This window comes from Sinohyriopsis cumingii, chromosome 1, assembly GCF_028554795.1.
Source record: "Sinohyriopsis cumingii isolate HCF-2022 chromosome 1, ASM2855479v2, whole genome shotgun sequence".
Classification (NCBI taxonomy): Eukaryota; Metazoa; Mollusca; class Bivalvia; order Unionida; family Unionidae; genus Sinohyriopsis; species Sinohyriopsis cumingii.
In genome coordinates this window covers 69,555,487-69,572,095 of record NC_142961.1, presented here as the reverse complement: position 1 = coordinate 69,572,095, position 16,609 = coordinate 69,555,487, and the positions used below count along the sequence as shown (strand labels likewise).

Sequence of the window (16,609 nt, the reverse complement as noted above, 5' to 3'; positions counted from 1 at the left end):
ATACAATGATTGATGCATAAGCATGGGTGCCTGCAGCATACAATTCTGACAAGTTTAATCATGCAAATGAAGTTGAAAATATGTCACAAGATTCTGTTCAAAATGCAGAGTAAATATTAGCTTAAGTTTCAGACTGCTTACTATACTAACTCTCCTGGCCATAAGTGACTGACCCCCCCCCCTTTTGCAAAAAATCCTGCAAGCACCCATGTGCATAAGCCCTCTTATTGTCATTACAATATCAACTGGTGTTTATTAAAAAATGGACAAAGGACTTAACAGACCTTACCTTTAAATATTATCATTAATTAATCCTCCTTATTAGGTCCATCACCATAACAAAACACCACGTGCATTTTAAAATGAGTTTGGAAGACCTTTTGTGTTTTCTTATCCACAAAAATTACATCTTAGTACATGCTAAAGTGAAAACCACAGACCATTGGTCAACTAGTTTTATTGTTTCATTATAGTCATACAAATATAAAATATAAAAACCTAGTCATTTTCTATCGTAAATATGAAAGTCACAGACTCCGTTAAATCTATTCATATATATACATATACTATCTTTTAAGTACTTGTTCTGTTTTGACTTGGATGTAATTAACATTTTATTACAAATTTATTCTACAATATATCCTACTATTATCTTCGTTGGCAAGTTCGAATAACAAGTAATGCGTATGATTGCTTGTCCTTATAACGTCTGCAGTATGGACAACAGCTTCAGTAGCACATTGACAGATTTACATTTCCCTAAAGAGAGCCTTATTTCCCTACTGGCAGCTTCACTGATTTGACATCTTCTGTTGATTCTTGCCCTCAATCAGGTTTCAACTGGAATAACCCAAAATGCTAAGCATGTTTAATTACTGTGTAAATAACACTGCATAGCTATGTGGTTGTTGTGACAGTGTACATCATAATTAAAACAAGAATTTGATTTAGCGGTGTTTATTGATAATGGAATATAGTAGGGTTGTAATACATGAGGATTATCACAATCGTCAGGTAACAGTCTTTTTTTTCTCTTTGCAAAGGCTACAAATAAAAACCACCCTAAATAAATACGGTCTTGTACACTGACAAAATTTTGTTTTATTTCTCCCTCTGACACACACACACACACATACGCAGGTGCACTCACACGCATTAACTAAACGTGATTTCAAGTTCTTTATTTTTTTATTGCAATTTGATAATGAGATTATTGTTAATGTAAAAATACAATTTCTTGATAATGTGGTCTCATATCGTTGTGTACAATTTACCAATAAATAATACCCATAACTATACATGTTCAAACCAACTTAATTACATTTCACAACATAACAGCTACATAATGCTCTAAATGCAGATGAGCTTGCACACTGAGACATAATCCTCTCTCTCTCTCACTAATAACAACAAAAATCTTTGATTTTTATTGTAATTATATTCTTCAGTTGAGAACATAATGAGTCAGAAAATATATGTTTACTTTGTATGTTTGTACTGTTTGGTTGTCAAGTAGCATTTGTTCTGTAGAACTTGTTCAGGTATGATCCCTTTATTTTTCGTACATGGTCAGTACCATCAAATGATAATTATTTATTTTACATATAATTTTTCGTACCCTGAAATTAATTATTTTTTCATGTATGAAAAATGACATGAAATACGGTACTACACCCTCATCACAGAATTAGGATACTGTAACCTATATTGATGCTTCATTGCCTTGGTTTTAGTCCCTAGCACTGTTTATGCTGGATTCATCAAACTAGATGATTGTATACATTCCTATTAGTACTACAACTTTCTTGTGAAAGTTTTCATATCAAGGGAGTGAAATGCAGCTCTGTTAATGTTCCTCTCCATTGTGTAAATTTTGTCATCAGACTTAGTCTCAGGACGTGTGGCTGTTGGATTCTTTTCCCATTGAAAGTCTTAATTTATTACTTGGCATTGACCTAGCTGGAGATAAGGTTGTAGTTAATCCATTTTTAACTGACAAACCTTGTTTGGATCAAAACGGTGATTCAATTGAGATTGAAATTCCTAATTTATATCCAACTTTTGATCACTTGAGAATGATGTTGATCAGGAAATTGTTTCTTTAGCTGACACATTTATTGATCAGTATTTAGATGAGGTCACTTTTGCTCCTAGTATTGATTAATCAAATGATATTGATCACAATGATCATCTTTTTACTGTTCATTCTCTTTATTCTAATCAGGGTGACAATTGACAATCACTCGTTGAACAGGAACAAGATCTTAAAATCTCCTGTTTGTTTCCAAGTTCTATTAGCGAAACTGAAGCCGTGCAAATCCCAATTTGTTATTTTGTGAAAAATAGGGTCCTTATGAGAAAATGGAAATTCTTTGATCAACTCAGTGACGCAAATGTGATATTTATTGTAAAATGAATTTTGCTGTCTTTTGTTACATTTTTAGAACATACTGTGGGGCAGAGTCAAATTAAACCTGTTGAAGTTAAGATTAATGCTATCTCTGAATTCCCAAGTGCCTGTTAGTGAAAAGCAGCTCTTGCAATTTTTTCAGTTATGGCTGGATGTTATAAAAAAAGATTGCCCAATTTTGTTTCCTTAATTAATGAATCTCTGACAGATTTGTTAAGTAAGAAATGCAAGTTTCATTGGTCTGATAAATATCAGGAGGCTTTTAATAAATTAAAAGGGATTGCCCTAGAGCTATAGCCCTGTCCCATTGTGAAAAGAAATTCATGGTGCTGGAGTTCATGGTTTTGAGAGTGAATCATTGTAAAGAAACATTTGATATTCAATTCACAGGCAGAGAGAGAAGCAAGGGAGAAAATCTTACAGGAGCAAAATGCTGCATACAGGGCATCCTTGGAAGCAGACAGGAAAAAGGTACTTGTTAGTATAATACAATTCTCCCTCACTATAAGGCCTTTCATTATATTGCAGCCCCTAAATAAATGTGGGTGGTGATGGATCCCATTACATTGGGTAAATTTTGTTTTATCATTGCTACTTTGCCAAGTTTGTGAATTTAGCTTATGAGAACCTATTATAATTATATTTCATGTCATTAAATAATCTGTTTTAAGTTTTTTAATGCGCTCTTACAATGCAGCCATATTTTGAGCATCTGTCTGAGTAAGGCTCTCTCTTATAATGTCAGTTCTTTGGCAAATGAACAGTGTTATACAGGAGAGTACTAAGTGCTATGGAGTATTAATATTGAACTTATTCATTGGAGAAAAATAATTATACACATTCAAAAATCAAATCTGTCTCTGCATCAGGTACAACACAAAGTGGATAAGGCAAAATATCTTGAGGAAGAAAATATTAAATATGTGCAACAAAAATGTTTGAACCTTTGACTGCAAATTAATGCCCTTTCTACCATTCAGGATAAAATCTGCTGTTCTCACTAAAATGAAGAAAATGATTATGTATACATTTTAATTCGTTTCGGAACAAACTAGGATGAATTTCTTTAATTAAAAAAATTGTACAGTTATTTAAGTTAATTTCAGAGTACTTAAATACATCCAGTCACTAAAGTATATTTTTTGTATTCCCCCACTGGGGAATATGGCTTCCACTCTCTATTTGTTGGTCTGTCTGATCATAAAAATGTATATTTCCAGAGGATAACTTGTACACTGTTCACGATATCTCTGTGAAACTTAGTACATATCTTGGATTAGTAGTCCAGATGTACCTTTTGCTGTTGGTACATATGTTGGACTGATGGTATAGATGTGCCTTTTTGCTGTTGGTACATATGTTGGACTGATGGTATAGATGTGCCTTTTTGCTGTTGGTACATATGTTGGACTGATGGTATAGATGTGCTGTTTTGCTGTTGGTACATATCATGGACTGATGGCTTAGATGTGCTGTTTTGCTGTTGGTACATATCATGGACTGATGGTCAAGATGTGCTGTTTTGCTGTTGGTACATATCTTGGACTGATGGCTTAGATGTGCTGTTTTGCTGTTGGTACATATCATGGACTGATGGTCAAGATGTGCTGTTTTGCTGTTGGTACATATCTTGGACTGATGGCTTAGATGTGCTGTTTTGCTGTTGGTACATATCATGGACTGATGGCTTAGATGTGCTGTTTTGCTGTAGGTACATATCATGGACTGATGGTCAAGATGTGCTGTTTTGCTGTTGGTACATATCATGGACTGATGGTCAAGATGTGATGTTTTGCTGTTGGTACATATCTTGGACTGATGGCTTAGATGTGCTGTTTTGCTGTTGGTACATATCATGGACTGATGGCTTAGATGTGCTGTTTTGCTGTTGGTACATATCATGGACTGATGGTCAAGATGTGCTGTTTTGCTGTTGGTACATATCATGGACTCATGGTCAAGATGTGCTGTCTTGCTGTTGGTACATATCTTGGACTGATGGTATAGATGTGCTGTTTTGCTGTTGGTACATATCATGGACTGATGGCTTAGATGTGCTGTTTTGCTGTTGGTACATATCATGGACTGATGGTCAAGATGTGCTGTTTTGCTGTTGGTACATATCTTGGACTGATGGTATAGATGTGCTGTTTTGCTGTTGGTACATATCTTGGACTGATGGCTTAGATGTGCTGTTTTGCTGTTGGTACATATCATGGACTGATGGCTTAGATGTGCTGTTTTGCTGTTGGTACATATCATGGACTGATGGCTTAGATGTGCTGTTTTGCTGTTGGTACATATCTTGGACTGATGGCTTAGATGTGCTGTTTTGCTGTTGGTACATATCATGGACTGATGGTCAAGATGTGCTGTTTTGCTGTTGGTACATATCTTGGACTGATGGCTTAGATGTGCTGTTTTGCTGTAGGTACATATCATGGACTGATGGTCAAGATGTGCTGTTTTACTGTTGGTACATATCTTGGACTGATGGCTTAGATGTGCTGTTTTGCTGTAGGTACATATCATGGACTGATGGTCAAGATGTGCTGTTTTGCTGTTGGTACATATCTTGGACTGATGGCTTAGATGTGCTGTTTTGCTGTTGGTACATATCATGGACTGATGGTCAAGATGTGCTGTTTTGCTGTTGGTACATATCTTGGACTGATGGCTTAGATGTGCTGTTTTACTGTTGGTACATATCATGGACTGATGGTCAAGATGTGATGTTTTGCTGTTGGTACATATCTTGGACTGATGGCTTAGATGTGCTGTTTTGCTGTAGGTACATATCATGGACTGATGGTCAAGATGTGCTGTTTTGCTGTTGGTACATATCTTGGACTGATGGCTTAGATGTGCTGTTTTGCTGTTGGTACATATCTTGGACTGATGGCTTAGATGTGCTGTTTTACTGTTGGTACATATCATGGACTGATGGTCAAGATGTGCTGTTTTGCTGTTGGTACATATCTTGGACTGATGGCTTAGATGTGCTGTTTTGCTGTAGGTACATATCATGGACTGATGGTCAAGATGTGCTGTTTTGCTGTTGGTACATATCTTGGACTGATGGCTTAGATGTGCTGTTTTGCTGTAGGTACATATCATGGACTGATGGTCAAGATGTGCTGTTTTGCTGTTGGTACATATCTTGGACTGATGGCTTAGATGTGCTGTTTTACTGTTGGTACATATCATGGACTGATGGTCAAGATGTGCTGTTTTGCTGTTGGTACATATCTTGGACTGATGGCTTAGATGTGCTGTTTTGCTGTTGGTACATATCATGGACTGATGGTCAAGATGTGCTGTTTTACTGTTGGTACATATCATGGACTGATGGTCAAGATGTGCTGTTTTACTGTTGGTACATATCTTGGACTGATGGCTTAGATGTGCTGTTTTACAGTTGGTACATATCATGGACTGATGGTCTAGATGTGCTGTTTTGCTGTTGGTACATATCTTGGACTGATGGCTTAGATGTGCTGTTTTGCTGTTGGTACATATCATGGACTGATGGTCAAGATGTGCTGTTTTACTGTTGGTACATATCATGGACTGATGGTCAAGATGTGCTGTTTTACTGTTGGTACATATCTTGGACTGATGGCTTAGATGTGCTGTTTTGCTGTTGGTACATATCATGGACTGATGGTCAAGATGTGCTGTTTTACTGTTGGTACATATCATGGACTCATGGTCAAGATGTGCTGTTTTACTGTTGGTACATATCTTGGACTGATGGCTTAGATGTGCTGTTTTACTGTTGGTACATATCATGGACTGATGGTCAAGATGTGCTGTTTTGCTGTTGGTACATATCTTGGACTGATGGCTTAAATGTGCTGTTTTGCTGTAGGTACATATCATGGACTGATGGTCAAGATGTGCTGTTTTGCTGTTGGTACATATCTTGGACTGATGGCTTAGATGTGCTGTTTTGCTGTTGGTACATATCATGGACTGATGGTCAAGATGTGCTGTTTTGCTGTTGGTACATATCTTGGACTGATGGCTTAGATGTGCTGTTTTGCTGTTGGTACATATCATGGACTGATGGTCAAGATGTGCTGTTTTGCTGTTGGTACATATCTTGGACTGATGGCTTAGATGTGCTGTTTTGCTGTTGGTACATATCATGGACTGATGGTCAAGATGTGCTGTTTAACTGTTGGTACATATCATGGACTGATGGTCAAGATGTGCTGTTTTACTGTTGGTACATATCTTGGACTGATGGCTTAGATGTGCTGTTTTACAGTTGGTACATATCATGGACTGATGGTCTAGATGTGCTGTTTTGCTGTTGGTACATATCTTGGACTGATGGCTTAGATGTGCTGTTTTGCTGTTGGTACATATCATGGACTCATGGTCAAGATGTGCTGTTTTACTGTTGGTACATATCATGGACTCATGGTCAAGATGTGCTGTTTTACTGTTGGTACATATCTTGGACTGATGGCTTAGATGTGCTGTTTTGCTGTTGGTACATATCATGGACTGATGGTCAAGATGTGCTGTTTTACTGTTGGTACATATCATGGACTCATGGTCAAGATGTGCTGTTTTACTGTTGGTACATATCTTGGACTGATGGCTTAGATGTGCTGTTTTACTGTTGGTACATATCATGGACTGATGGTCAAGATGTGCTGTTTTGCTGTTGGTACATATCTTGGACTGATGGCTTAGATGTGCTGTTTTGCTGTAGGTACATATCATGGACTGATGGTCAAGATGTGCTGTTTTGCTGTAGGTACATATCTTGGACTGATGGCTTAGATGTGCTGTTTTGCTGTAGGTACATATCATGGACTGATGGTCAAGATGTGCTGTTTTGCTGTTGGTACATATCTTGGACTGATGGCTTAGATGTGCTGTTTTACTGTTGGTACATATCATGGACTGATGGTCAAGATGTGCTGTTTTGCTGTTGGTACATATCTTGGACTGATGGCTTAGATGTGCTGTTTTGCTGTTGGTACATATCATGGACTGATGGTCAAGATGTGCTGTTTTGCTGTTGGTACATATCTTGGACTGATGGCTTAGATGTGCTGTTTTGCTGTAGGTACATATCATGGACTGATGGTCAAGATGTGCTGTTTTGCTGTTGGTACATATCTTGGACTGATGGCTTAGATGTGCTGTTTTACTGTTGGTACATATCATGGACTGATGGCTTAGATGTGCTGTTTTACTGTTGGTACATATCATGGACTGATGGTCAAGATGTGCTGTTTTGCTGTTGGTACATATCTTGGACTGATGGCTTAGATGTGCTGTTTTACTGTTGGTACATATCATGGACTGATGGTCAAGATGTGCTGTTTTGCTGTTGGTACATATCTTGGACTGATGGCTTAGATGTGCTGTTTTACTGTTGGTACATATCATGGACTGATGGTCAAGATGTGATGTTTTGCTGTTGGTACATATCTTGGACTGATGGCTTAGATGTGCTGTTTTACTGTTGGTACATATCATGGACTCATGGTCTAGATGTGCTGTTTTGCTGTTGGTACATATCTTGGACTGATGGCTTAGATGTGCTGTTTTGCTGTTGGTACATATCTTGGACTGATGGTCAAGATGTGCTGTTTTGCTGTTCACAGTACATCAGTTTCAGTATTTTTTATATTTTCATCCTTTGATCTGGTCATCCATCCATCATTTTGTTCTACAGTGTAATTCCAAAAGTGTGCAAGATATATGTATGAAATTTGGGGATTCTTCATTTCAGTATTTTTTATGATATTTTTTTTTATGTTTGGTTATCCATTCATCCAGTATACACTCATTTCTGGCAAACTGCTCTGAACCATTTCAGAATTCTCTATAAAATTAGTACACATTTTAGACAAGACATAGCTTTGACATTTGCTTATCACAGTTTTTCATTTTAAATGTATTTAAAACAAAGCTTATGTTTTGTAAAATGCAGGAGAGCTGCACATATTTACGGCATCTTTTACTTAATGTAGATGTACCTTTTGATATTCACAGTTTTAAATTGTCATTTTTCTTTTAAAAATTCTTCCTAGTTCATCCATCCACCATTCCTACTTGAAATTTCTTGAGCAAAACATGTGATGCCTATCACATCTTTGTACATTCAAACTACTTGTATTTTAAATCTTGAGCAACTCAGTCTCCTAGTAGACAATTTATAAGGATGAAAGAAAATGTAGATGACTTAACCTTCTTGGTGTTTAAAAATTACACCAAGTATCTTACCATATGTACTCACTTGTAAGTCGTCAAACTACAAACATCAAAGACACAGATCTGCCATAGAATAATACACCTGCAGATCAGGGTCTATATTGTCTGTTCTACTGGTTACTCCTAACAAACTGCACAGACCCAAATCTGCCAGTGCATTATCTGTAATGGATATTAATAATAATGAATACTGGATCTTAAAAGGTCAAATAAAGTAAATACATTGCGGACAGACCTTAATTATAAATCCATTTGATATGCAGTACTCACAAATTTGAGATGTCTCTATCTCAGTATCAGTAGTAAACCATGTGGACTTGATCTGTAGCCTCATAAACTGTCATATCTCAACATATCATTATGGTTGCACTAGTTATTTCCTCAAGACAGTAGTTTCAAATGTCTCTACTTGTTCATCAATAGCACATGGAAATGATACAGTTTTATATGTCTCTACATCATCAATAGTACATGGAAATGTCTTTTTGCATTTATCTATAGCACATGGAAATGGCTATTTCATCAATAGCATATGGAAATGTCTTCACTTTCATCAATATCACATGGAAAGTTCTCTACTTGTTCATCAGTAGTATATGGAAATAATTCAGTTTTAAATATCTCTACTTATTTATCAATAGGGCATGGAAATGTCTCTCCTTTGAATTCTCTATTTATTCATCAATAGCACATGGCAATGTCTCATTCATCAGTGACACATGGAAATTATTCAGTTTTAAGTGTCTGAACTTGTTCATCATTAGCACATGAAAATGTCTGTACTTTCTCATCAATAGGACTTGGAAATTACTCAGTACAATACCATGTTGTTGGTTTTTTTTTTCACTGATAAACACCATGTTGCACTCTCCCAGAACATTTCATCCAGATTTTTCAGAGAAGAAATAGTTTAAAATACTGACCAAAAAGAAAGAGAGAAATCATGTTCATTTTATTAGAACTTGCAAGTCTTGATTGCATCACTGGATAGATTCAATAAATATTCACCGATTATCCTAAAGCAAATACTTGTCTCGTGTGCAATTTTAGCAAGAAAATGCTGTTCTACACCTATATGTTACTGTGATGTCAAAGCCTTTCATCAACTGTGGTCAGCTGGAGATAGCTAATCAGTTTGTTACCTTGATTCATCACGTCCCCAACATTTGTCTATGAGGCATCATATGACCATAAGTTCCTAATAGTAGTCAAAAACAGGCCACTGAGCAAGCACTTAATTAGCTTCTTACGTGATAGATTTATGATGATTACTTTAAATCCCAATAAAAAGGTAAAATAAAAATGTGAATTTCACTTATCAAGATCTCTTCAGTTGATATTTATTTCATACAGTGTTGTCCCCAAAAGGCATTTACAAACATTTTCATCAACCATTTTTTTGTGTATTATTGTTTATAGAGACTTGTTTTGGAAAATCTTGCAAAACACAGAATTTTTTTATTCATATTTCTTATTTTTATGATGCTGATTCCAAATTTCCATGATGCTGATTTCCAAATTTCCATGAAGTGGATGAAATTTTTGATAATTGATCATGGTTTTGTAAATAGAAGCCTATTTTTTTTCCCTTTTCTACAAGAAACAGTGGCAGCCACACTTGCATTGCATTATATGTGGGTTTGCATATTATTTCTAAAATGAAGGAACAGTGGAGTTGTAGAAAGGTCAGTCACTCAGTGTCTAAAGTAAAAGTACATTTCACTTTTCTTTGCCATGTTGATGGGCCTACCTTCAGGGGTTGGGGGAAGCTGTTCCAATTTTGGCTTACTAATCTGGCATGGAGGATAGACATAAAATAGTCTCCAAATGTGAATATTTGATCTTTTTCCCCATGTAAAGATTTTGCTACTTACCGGTACATGGCATTTCACCTATCAGTATTTATTTTGGTGTCTGGACTAGTTGGGCTAGGGCATTGTTCTGACATTAGACCTTGTTCGGTATAATGAAAGAATCAGGTTAATTTTGAATGATGTTTTCCGCTAAGCAACACTTTTATAATGGCAAGATGGATAAAAAAGACTTGATAAGTATATCCATTACAAACAGAGTGTGGGTGGTATACTAGAAGAGCTGGCCTTTCTGTCTGTCAATTTTGTTTAGCTAACATCTCTTAAACCGTTTTAGATACTTTCATAAAACTTAGTAGAAATTGCATCCATTAAAATATGTATAGTCTGACAATACAAACCTGTTTGTTTGTACCCCCTTACCAATTTAAATAATGGAAACCTTTAATGTGATAAAAAGTGCAAGGAACTTAGTCAATTTATTCATTGATTTATAGTTTCTAACCTGACTCTGAGTAGAGTGGCCCTAACACCATCATCTTCTGCGCGTTTCATGCTTAACGGATGTTTTCAGTGCAATAGTAGTACAATCTCGGATCCATTTTCAGTCATACTGCTATGATGTCTGCAGTGTGCATTGTGGCAGTTGATAGTGATGTCTAGCAGTGGGGCATCATGCCGCAGACATGTAGCATGATGTCCCACCCAGTCGCATTCTCCTGACAACAAGCCAACCAGTCCTAACACTAATCTCTTAATGCAGATTGCCAAGCGAGGCAGCTGTTAGTAACATTTTTGTAAGTCTTTGGTATGACTCAGCCAGGGTTAGAACGTGTGACCTCCCGCATCTGAGGTGGACACTCTAACCTATAATGGTTGTTATATCTGACACCATAAATGTTGTCATGACATACCTTAGCCAAGCCTTATTAGAATCACAAGTGTGGTGCATCATATGGCAAATTATTGTCATGGCTGTCAGCTGTGAAATTGGAGAAATGTGGGGTAGGGATTTCCCCTCACTCCACCCCCTTTTGTCAAGCCACTGGGCATAATTCCATACATGGGTTTAGTGCCAGTGTGACCATGTGCACTTCACTGGTTGTTACAGCTTGCAAGACTTGTACTATTGTATGCCATCTAAGCTTCCAACCAGTCATTTCCAATCTGGTTACATGTATATTAATCAAGGATCATTTATATCAACAGTTGGACTGCGTGGTCATCAAGAGATTGATTAGAAACACAGTTTGCTTACCTTCCATACTATAATGGCTGCACATACAGTGCCATCCCTCCAGCTGCTTCATCCAATCCTGACTTTATCATGGCACAACACTCAGCCTCTGGACCCCATTGTGTTTGGAATGCAGTGGGGCCAACTTTGCTTGCCTATCCAGCAGGCAGGTTCTACACCATGCATATTGATGATATGGTGTCATCACTGCCTTGAAGCATGCAGTAAGTGAAAATGGGAGATGCACAAAATGATAACATCCCCACATTTTACAAAGGAGGCGACTTGGATTGGACTGTGGAACAGATGGTGTTTAGTTTCAAGGCAACATTTGAAGAAACTGACCAGAGCTTGTTTTCTTTTGAGTGTCCCCCCCACCTTTCTGTGGAGAAAAGGGCAATTAAGATAAAGGGTTCTTTCATTTTGGATGAGGAAGATGAATATCCTTGTTTAGAATTCTTCTGCAAACATCAAAGATTGCATAAATTAACAGCACATCTTTAGATACAGTGAGAGACCCTTTTAATGCCAAAACCTTTTCGCACTGAACTAGCTAGTGAACTGTTTCTCCAATAATACTTTCCTTATCACATTACTATCAGTTCTTTTCACCCTTCTGCACAAATACAAACATCCTGTGTTAGTATTGCTGGAGTATAAACTGGTAAACAACCAGTGACCATCTAGCACAGGGATCCCAAACTCAGATCACCACAAGGGCCAAATGAGTGCTAGTACATTGGCCTGAGGGTCACATCGCAGAAGAAAAAAAATTGCATTATTAATTATTTTACAAGTTATACATGTTGTTGCAGGCTGCAGGAAATTACTCCATGGGCCACATGTTTGAGACCCCTGATGCAAGGGGAGGTAATTTGTATGAGTTATGTAATCTACATTTATATAAAAAATGACCTTTTTCTTTTGCTTCTGTTTCTTGTACCCCATGATGGATTTTGGATAAATCACTATGAAGCAAAGACAATTCATGCTGAACATGTTTGCTTATCCTTTTGACCATGGTGTCAAGGTCACATGGCTTACAGTGGTGCTTTGATTGTAGACTTTACATGCAGACCCTGGTCTTTCTTTCAAAAATTGTATCTACACTTAATCTTGCAGTGGTGGCGTAGGATGGTAAGCACTCACTAACGGGTCTAGTTTATTAACTGTGTGTGATACACACCCAACTTAAGATTACACCTTAGAATTGTATAATGCACTGACATATCAGAATCTATGTGTTGTGCATGAATTGACAAGAAAAACAAAATGTCAAGACCCTGTCAAGAAAATAATGATATATGCTGTTTGCAATTCACTGTATGTTGTACACAGATGAATCTGCTAAATTATTGGTCTGTCAGCAAAACAGATCCTTTTGATGTTAGACCTAAAACATTCTATCTCTATTTTTGAAGTTGGAGGCTCAGAGGGAAGAGGAAAGGAAGAGGCAGGAGGAGGAAGAGAGAGAACGGAAGAAAAGGAGAGATGAAGAAAAGAGACAAAGTAAAGAGAAGGCTTATAAACAGGTTAGCATTAGTTGATGTTTATTTTTGTCTAAACCATGAATGGAAACTTGAGGGCCAACTTAACAAGATCAGAGCCCTGTATATAATCACATATGTCCGTCCATCCATCTGTCAACAGTTTGGTCATGCAAGATACTGGGAATGATTTCATTTCAAACAGTTTTATCTGGATGAGACCTCTTGACAAATATAATGTCCTGTTTATCTGTCCTCTTCAATTTCATTTCTGCAATGCAAGTCTTGCCAATAATTATATTTTATTTCCACCAGATTTGCCATGTACCTTTATATTTATGAGATCTTGAGGGAATTGATTTCCAGTGTTCCTAGTCATCGTTTACAGGAGTTATGGCCCCTTGAATGCCCTCTCTCCAAACCTTGGTTTGCACAGCATAATTTTTACCAGGAATTGTTGAATTTCAACCAGATTTGCCATAGAGACTTATATTAACAAATCCTCGGATTTTGATTTTCATTATTTGTTGTTCTCACTTAAAGGAGTTAATTTGGTTTTACATGCATCATATAATGACAACTTATCAATAGAATGAACTATCAAGAACCATTCACTGTCAAGCACTTTATGATAGAGTGCTTTGACCTACAACCTACGCATGATCGTTATTATATTGTGCATGACATGAAAGAACTTTTTGATAATATAAATATCACTCGTATTATCGGGTTCTTGAAAGCCGTAAATATTTACTCTAAACTCTGACTTTTATGCTATCACCTTGTGCAGTTTTATGCAATATATATACCGTCCCATTTTAATACCTATTCATCTTTTTTACATCTCCCGTTGATCGGGAAGCTTTATTTTGCACCGTTGCCATCTTACCGTTTTTAATTTCAACCATTTGTTCTTTTATATCGCTGGTCGATATAGGACCTTTTATTAGTTTTAAAAGATTATACAAATAACACTTTGTTTGGCGCTAAATAGCCTAAAAGTGCTGATGCGCCGTTAAAAAATAATCAATCAATCAATCAATTGACGTCACTACAAGATATGTTGTTCTCTTTAAATCTTAACTATCTTTTTCTGCCATCCATTTGCTAAATACTGATCCCAAAAATAAATCTAGTACCAATTTGTTATCGGGTGAAATAAATGCATTTGATTTTTTCCCTTCATTTATAGTCCGTATTTTAAGCATACCAGTAAAGTGAAGCAACAATGAATAGAGTATTCGAAGTAAATGTTTCTTCTTTCATGGGTTCACTTTCTATATATATAGATTTGAAAAGGTTTTTTTCCCTAAAATTTTGTAGCTTTTTCTTTGCATGTTTATCTTTACATGTTTGGAACTTTTAATTGTCACTATATAATGGGGATTTAACGATATTCCATTAGGGACTTCCAGAGTTTTCAAACTGTCCAATACTATGGACAATTTTAACAACTTTGAAGGATTACCAACTGTCTATTGATATGCACAATTTTATGTACAGTCAAACCTGCTTATCTCAGCCTCGGTTGTCTCAAGAACCTGTTTTATATCGAGCATTTGTCTGGTCCCCAAAAGATCCTTCTTTGTTCTGATAATTTTTACCCTTTCAGTTTGGTAACCCCATTATGTTAGTTATAAGTTTCAGTCCGAAGTAAAGTGTGGACTCACTTATTACTACAAAAAATTCCAAAGCACTTACATTTTCATACCAATGCTCAGCACTGGCAACACTTACCGCAAACAATTTCATTTTTTTAAATACATTCAGCCCTTTCACTGTACCTTCATCATCCTTGTGTGCATAATTATACAGTTCTTCCTGAGCAATGCCAGTGGTGTCTGCGATCTCATGAGCCATTGATTCAAGACATTTTTCTGATTGAGGCAATGAAATCTAATGGAGTATTGCTTATTCTATAGTTATTGTGTCATACATGTTTCGTTTTCTGCAGAATAAGCATAATTATATGCACTACTTTGTTTTGGAATTTGTGTATATTTTAAAATAGTACAAGTTTTAATTGTGCATAATTAATTAAAAACACCTTGGTGACAGGTTTTCATTTCCCAATGAGTAGTCTCTTTCCCTTGGTAGCCTCATAAAGAAGTTTATGTTTGTTGTCTTGGGCACTGAGGCAGCCCAAAATTTAGGCCAGTTTAAATACGTGTAGCATGTAAATGCTGTAACAACTAAAGAGTCACATGCTGCTAGAAATCTATGTTGTTAATTGCCTGTTTACACATGTTGGTGGACAATGGATTACACAGTACATAAAACAAGACTACCATTTTTTTTATACAGTATTATGAATTTATTCAGTGTCCAAAAATCACTAAATTGGATTTTTTCAAATTGTAAAAGATCATTATAATAAATAAATATAAATTATTTACAGCGCATGTGTGCATCTCAATAGCCATTTGAATATACATTGACTGCAGAATTAAAAGAGAAAATAGAGTACTTTTATTTCAGAGAGCGCACATGTGCACACACTTGTGAGTAATTAATTAACAGCACTGTTCTTTTTTAATTGTTATCGATGTACAGCTGGAGTCAGAATTCTGTCTTAAAAATTAAGAAATCACAACACTTGTTATTAAAATAAAATTGTATAAAGCAATAATTAATCTTAAAACTGCTACATCTTTGTCAGCAACCTAAGAGTAAAAGACAAGAATAAAGGTCATGGACATCTCTAAAATTTAAAATTACCAGTTTTTATAAATACTTATATCTCGGGGACCCGGTTATTTGGTGACATTTTTACACCCCTGACATTAACAAGATTACTAGGTTTTACTGTACTTCAGGTAACCACAAACTGCCCACTGCTATGGCAGTTTTAAGGACTGTTATGCCATGCTGTTTGATTCTCGATTCTGAATACAGAATAGCCAAAGTTGTCTTAAACAGGGCAGGGAATCGTTTCAGATACCAGCCAGTGGATAAGATGACTACTGTTAAGGGTGCAGTTTTGCTGTTTTGGCAGTACATACCACAGTACAATTTTCTGTACTGCCATTTTCTTACGGTGTTGATTTCTTCTTACAAATCTGTTTATTCCTTACAATCTTTCCAATTTAATTCAAGAACCATATTTTCTTCTTTTCTTTCTAGATGCATTCTCAACACAAGATTACAAGAGAATATTAAATGTACTACACATTACCATTATTAGGGCAAAGTTTAATTGGGGGTGGAAATGTAAGACCAGGGATATTTTTCCAGTTAAAAATAATAATCTATAAACTTCACTTTTGTCTCAGATATATATGTTCTGTTTGTAATGACACTAAATGAACAGAACTCAAGATTCCTTGTTCATAAATAGATCAATCATCTAAACTAATTTAATTTTGTATCCAATGCTTGGAATATACATACAATAGAACTTGCATGATTTTTATGTGCTGATAAT

General features: G+C 36.2%; 1 protein-coding gene across 1 annotated transcript in view; it reads left to right on the top strand.

Annotated features, from left to right (window-relative positions):
* LOC149807077 (FAS-associated factor 1-like) overlaps window positions 1-16,609 on the top strand; it is a 101,945-nt gene that overhangs the window by 72,741 nt on the left and 12,595 nt on the right. The window contains exons 14-15 of the mRNA XM_089961557.1: window positions 2,801-2,881; window positions 13,120-13,230. Of these exons, the coding sequence (XP_089817683.1) occupies window positions 2,801-2,881; window positions 13,120-13,230 (192 nt within the window). The remainder of the gene's footprint in view (window positions 1-2,800; window positions 2,882-13,119; window positions 13,231-16,609) is intronic.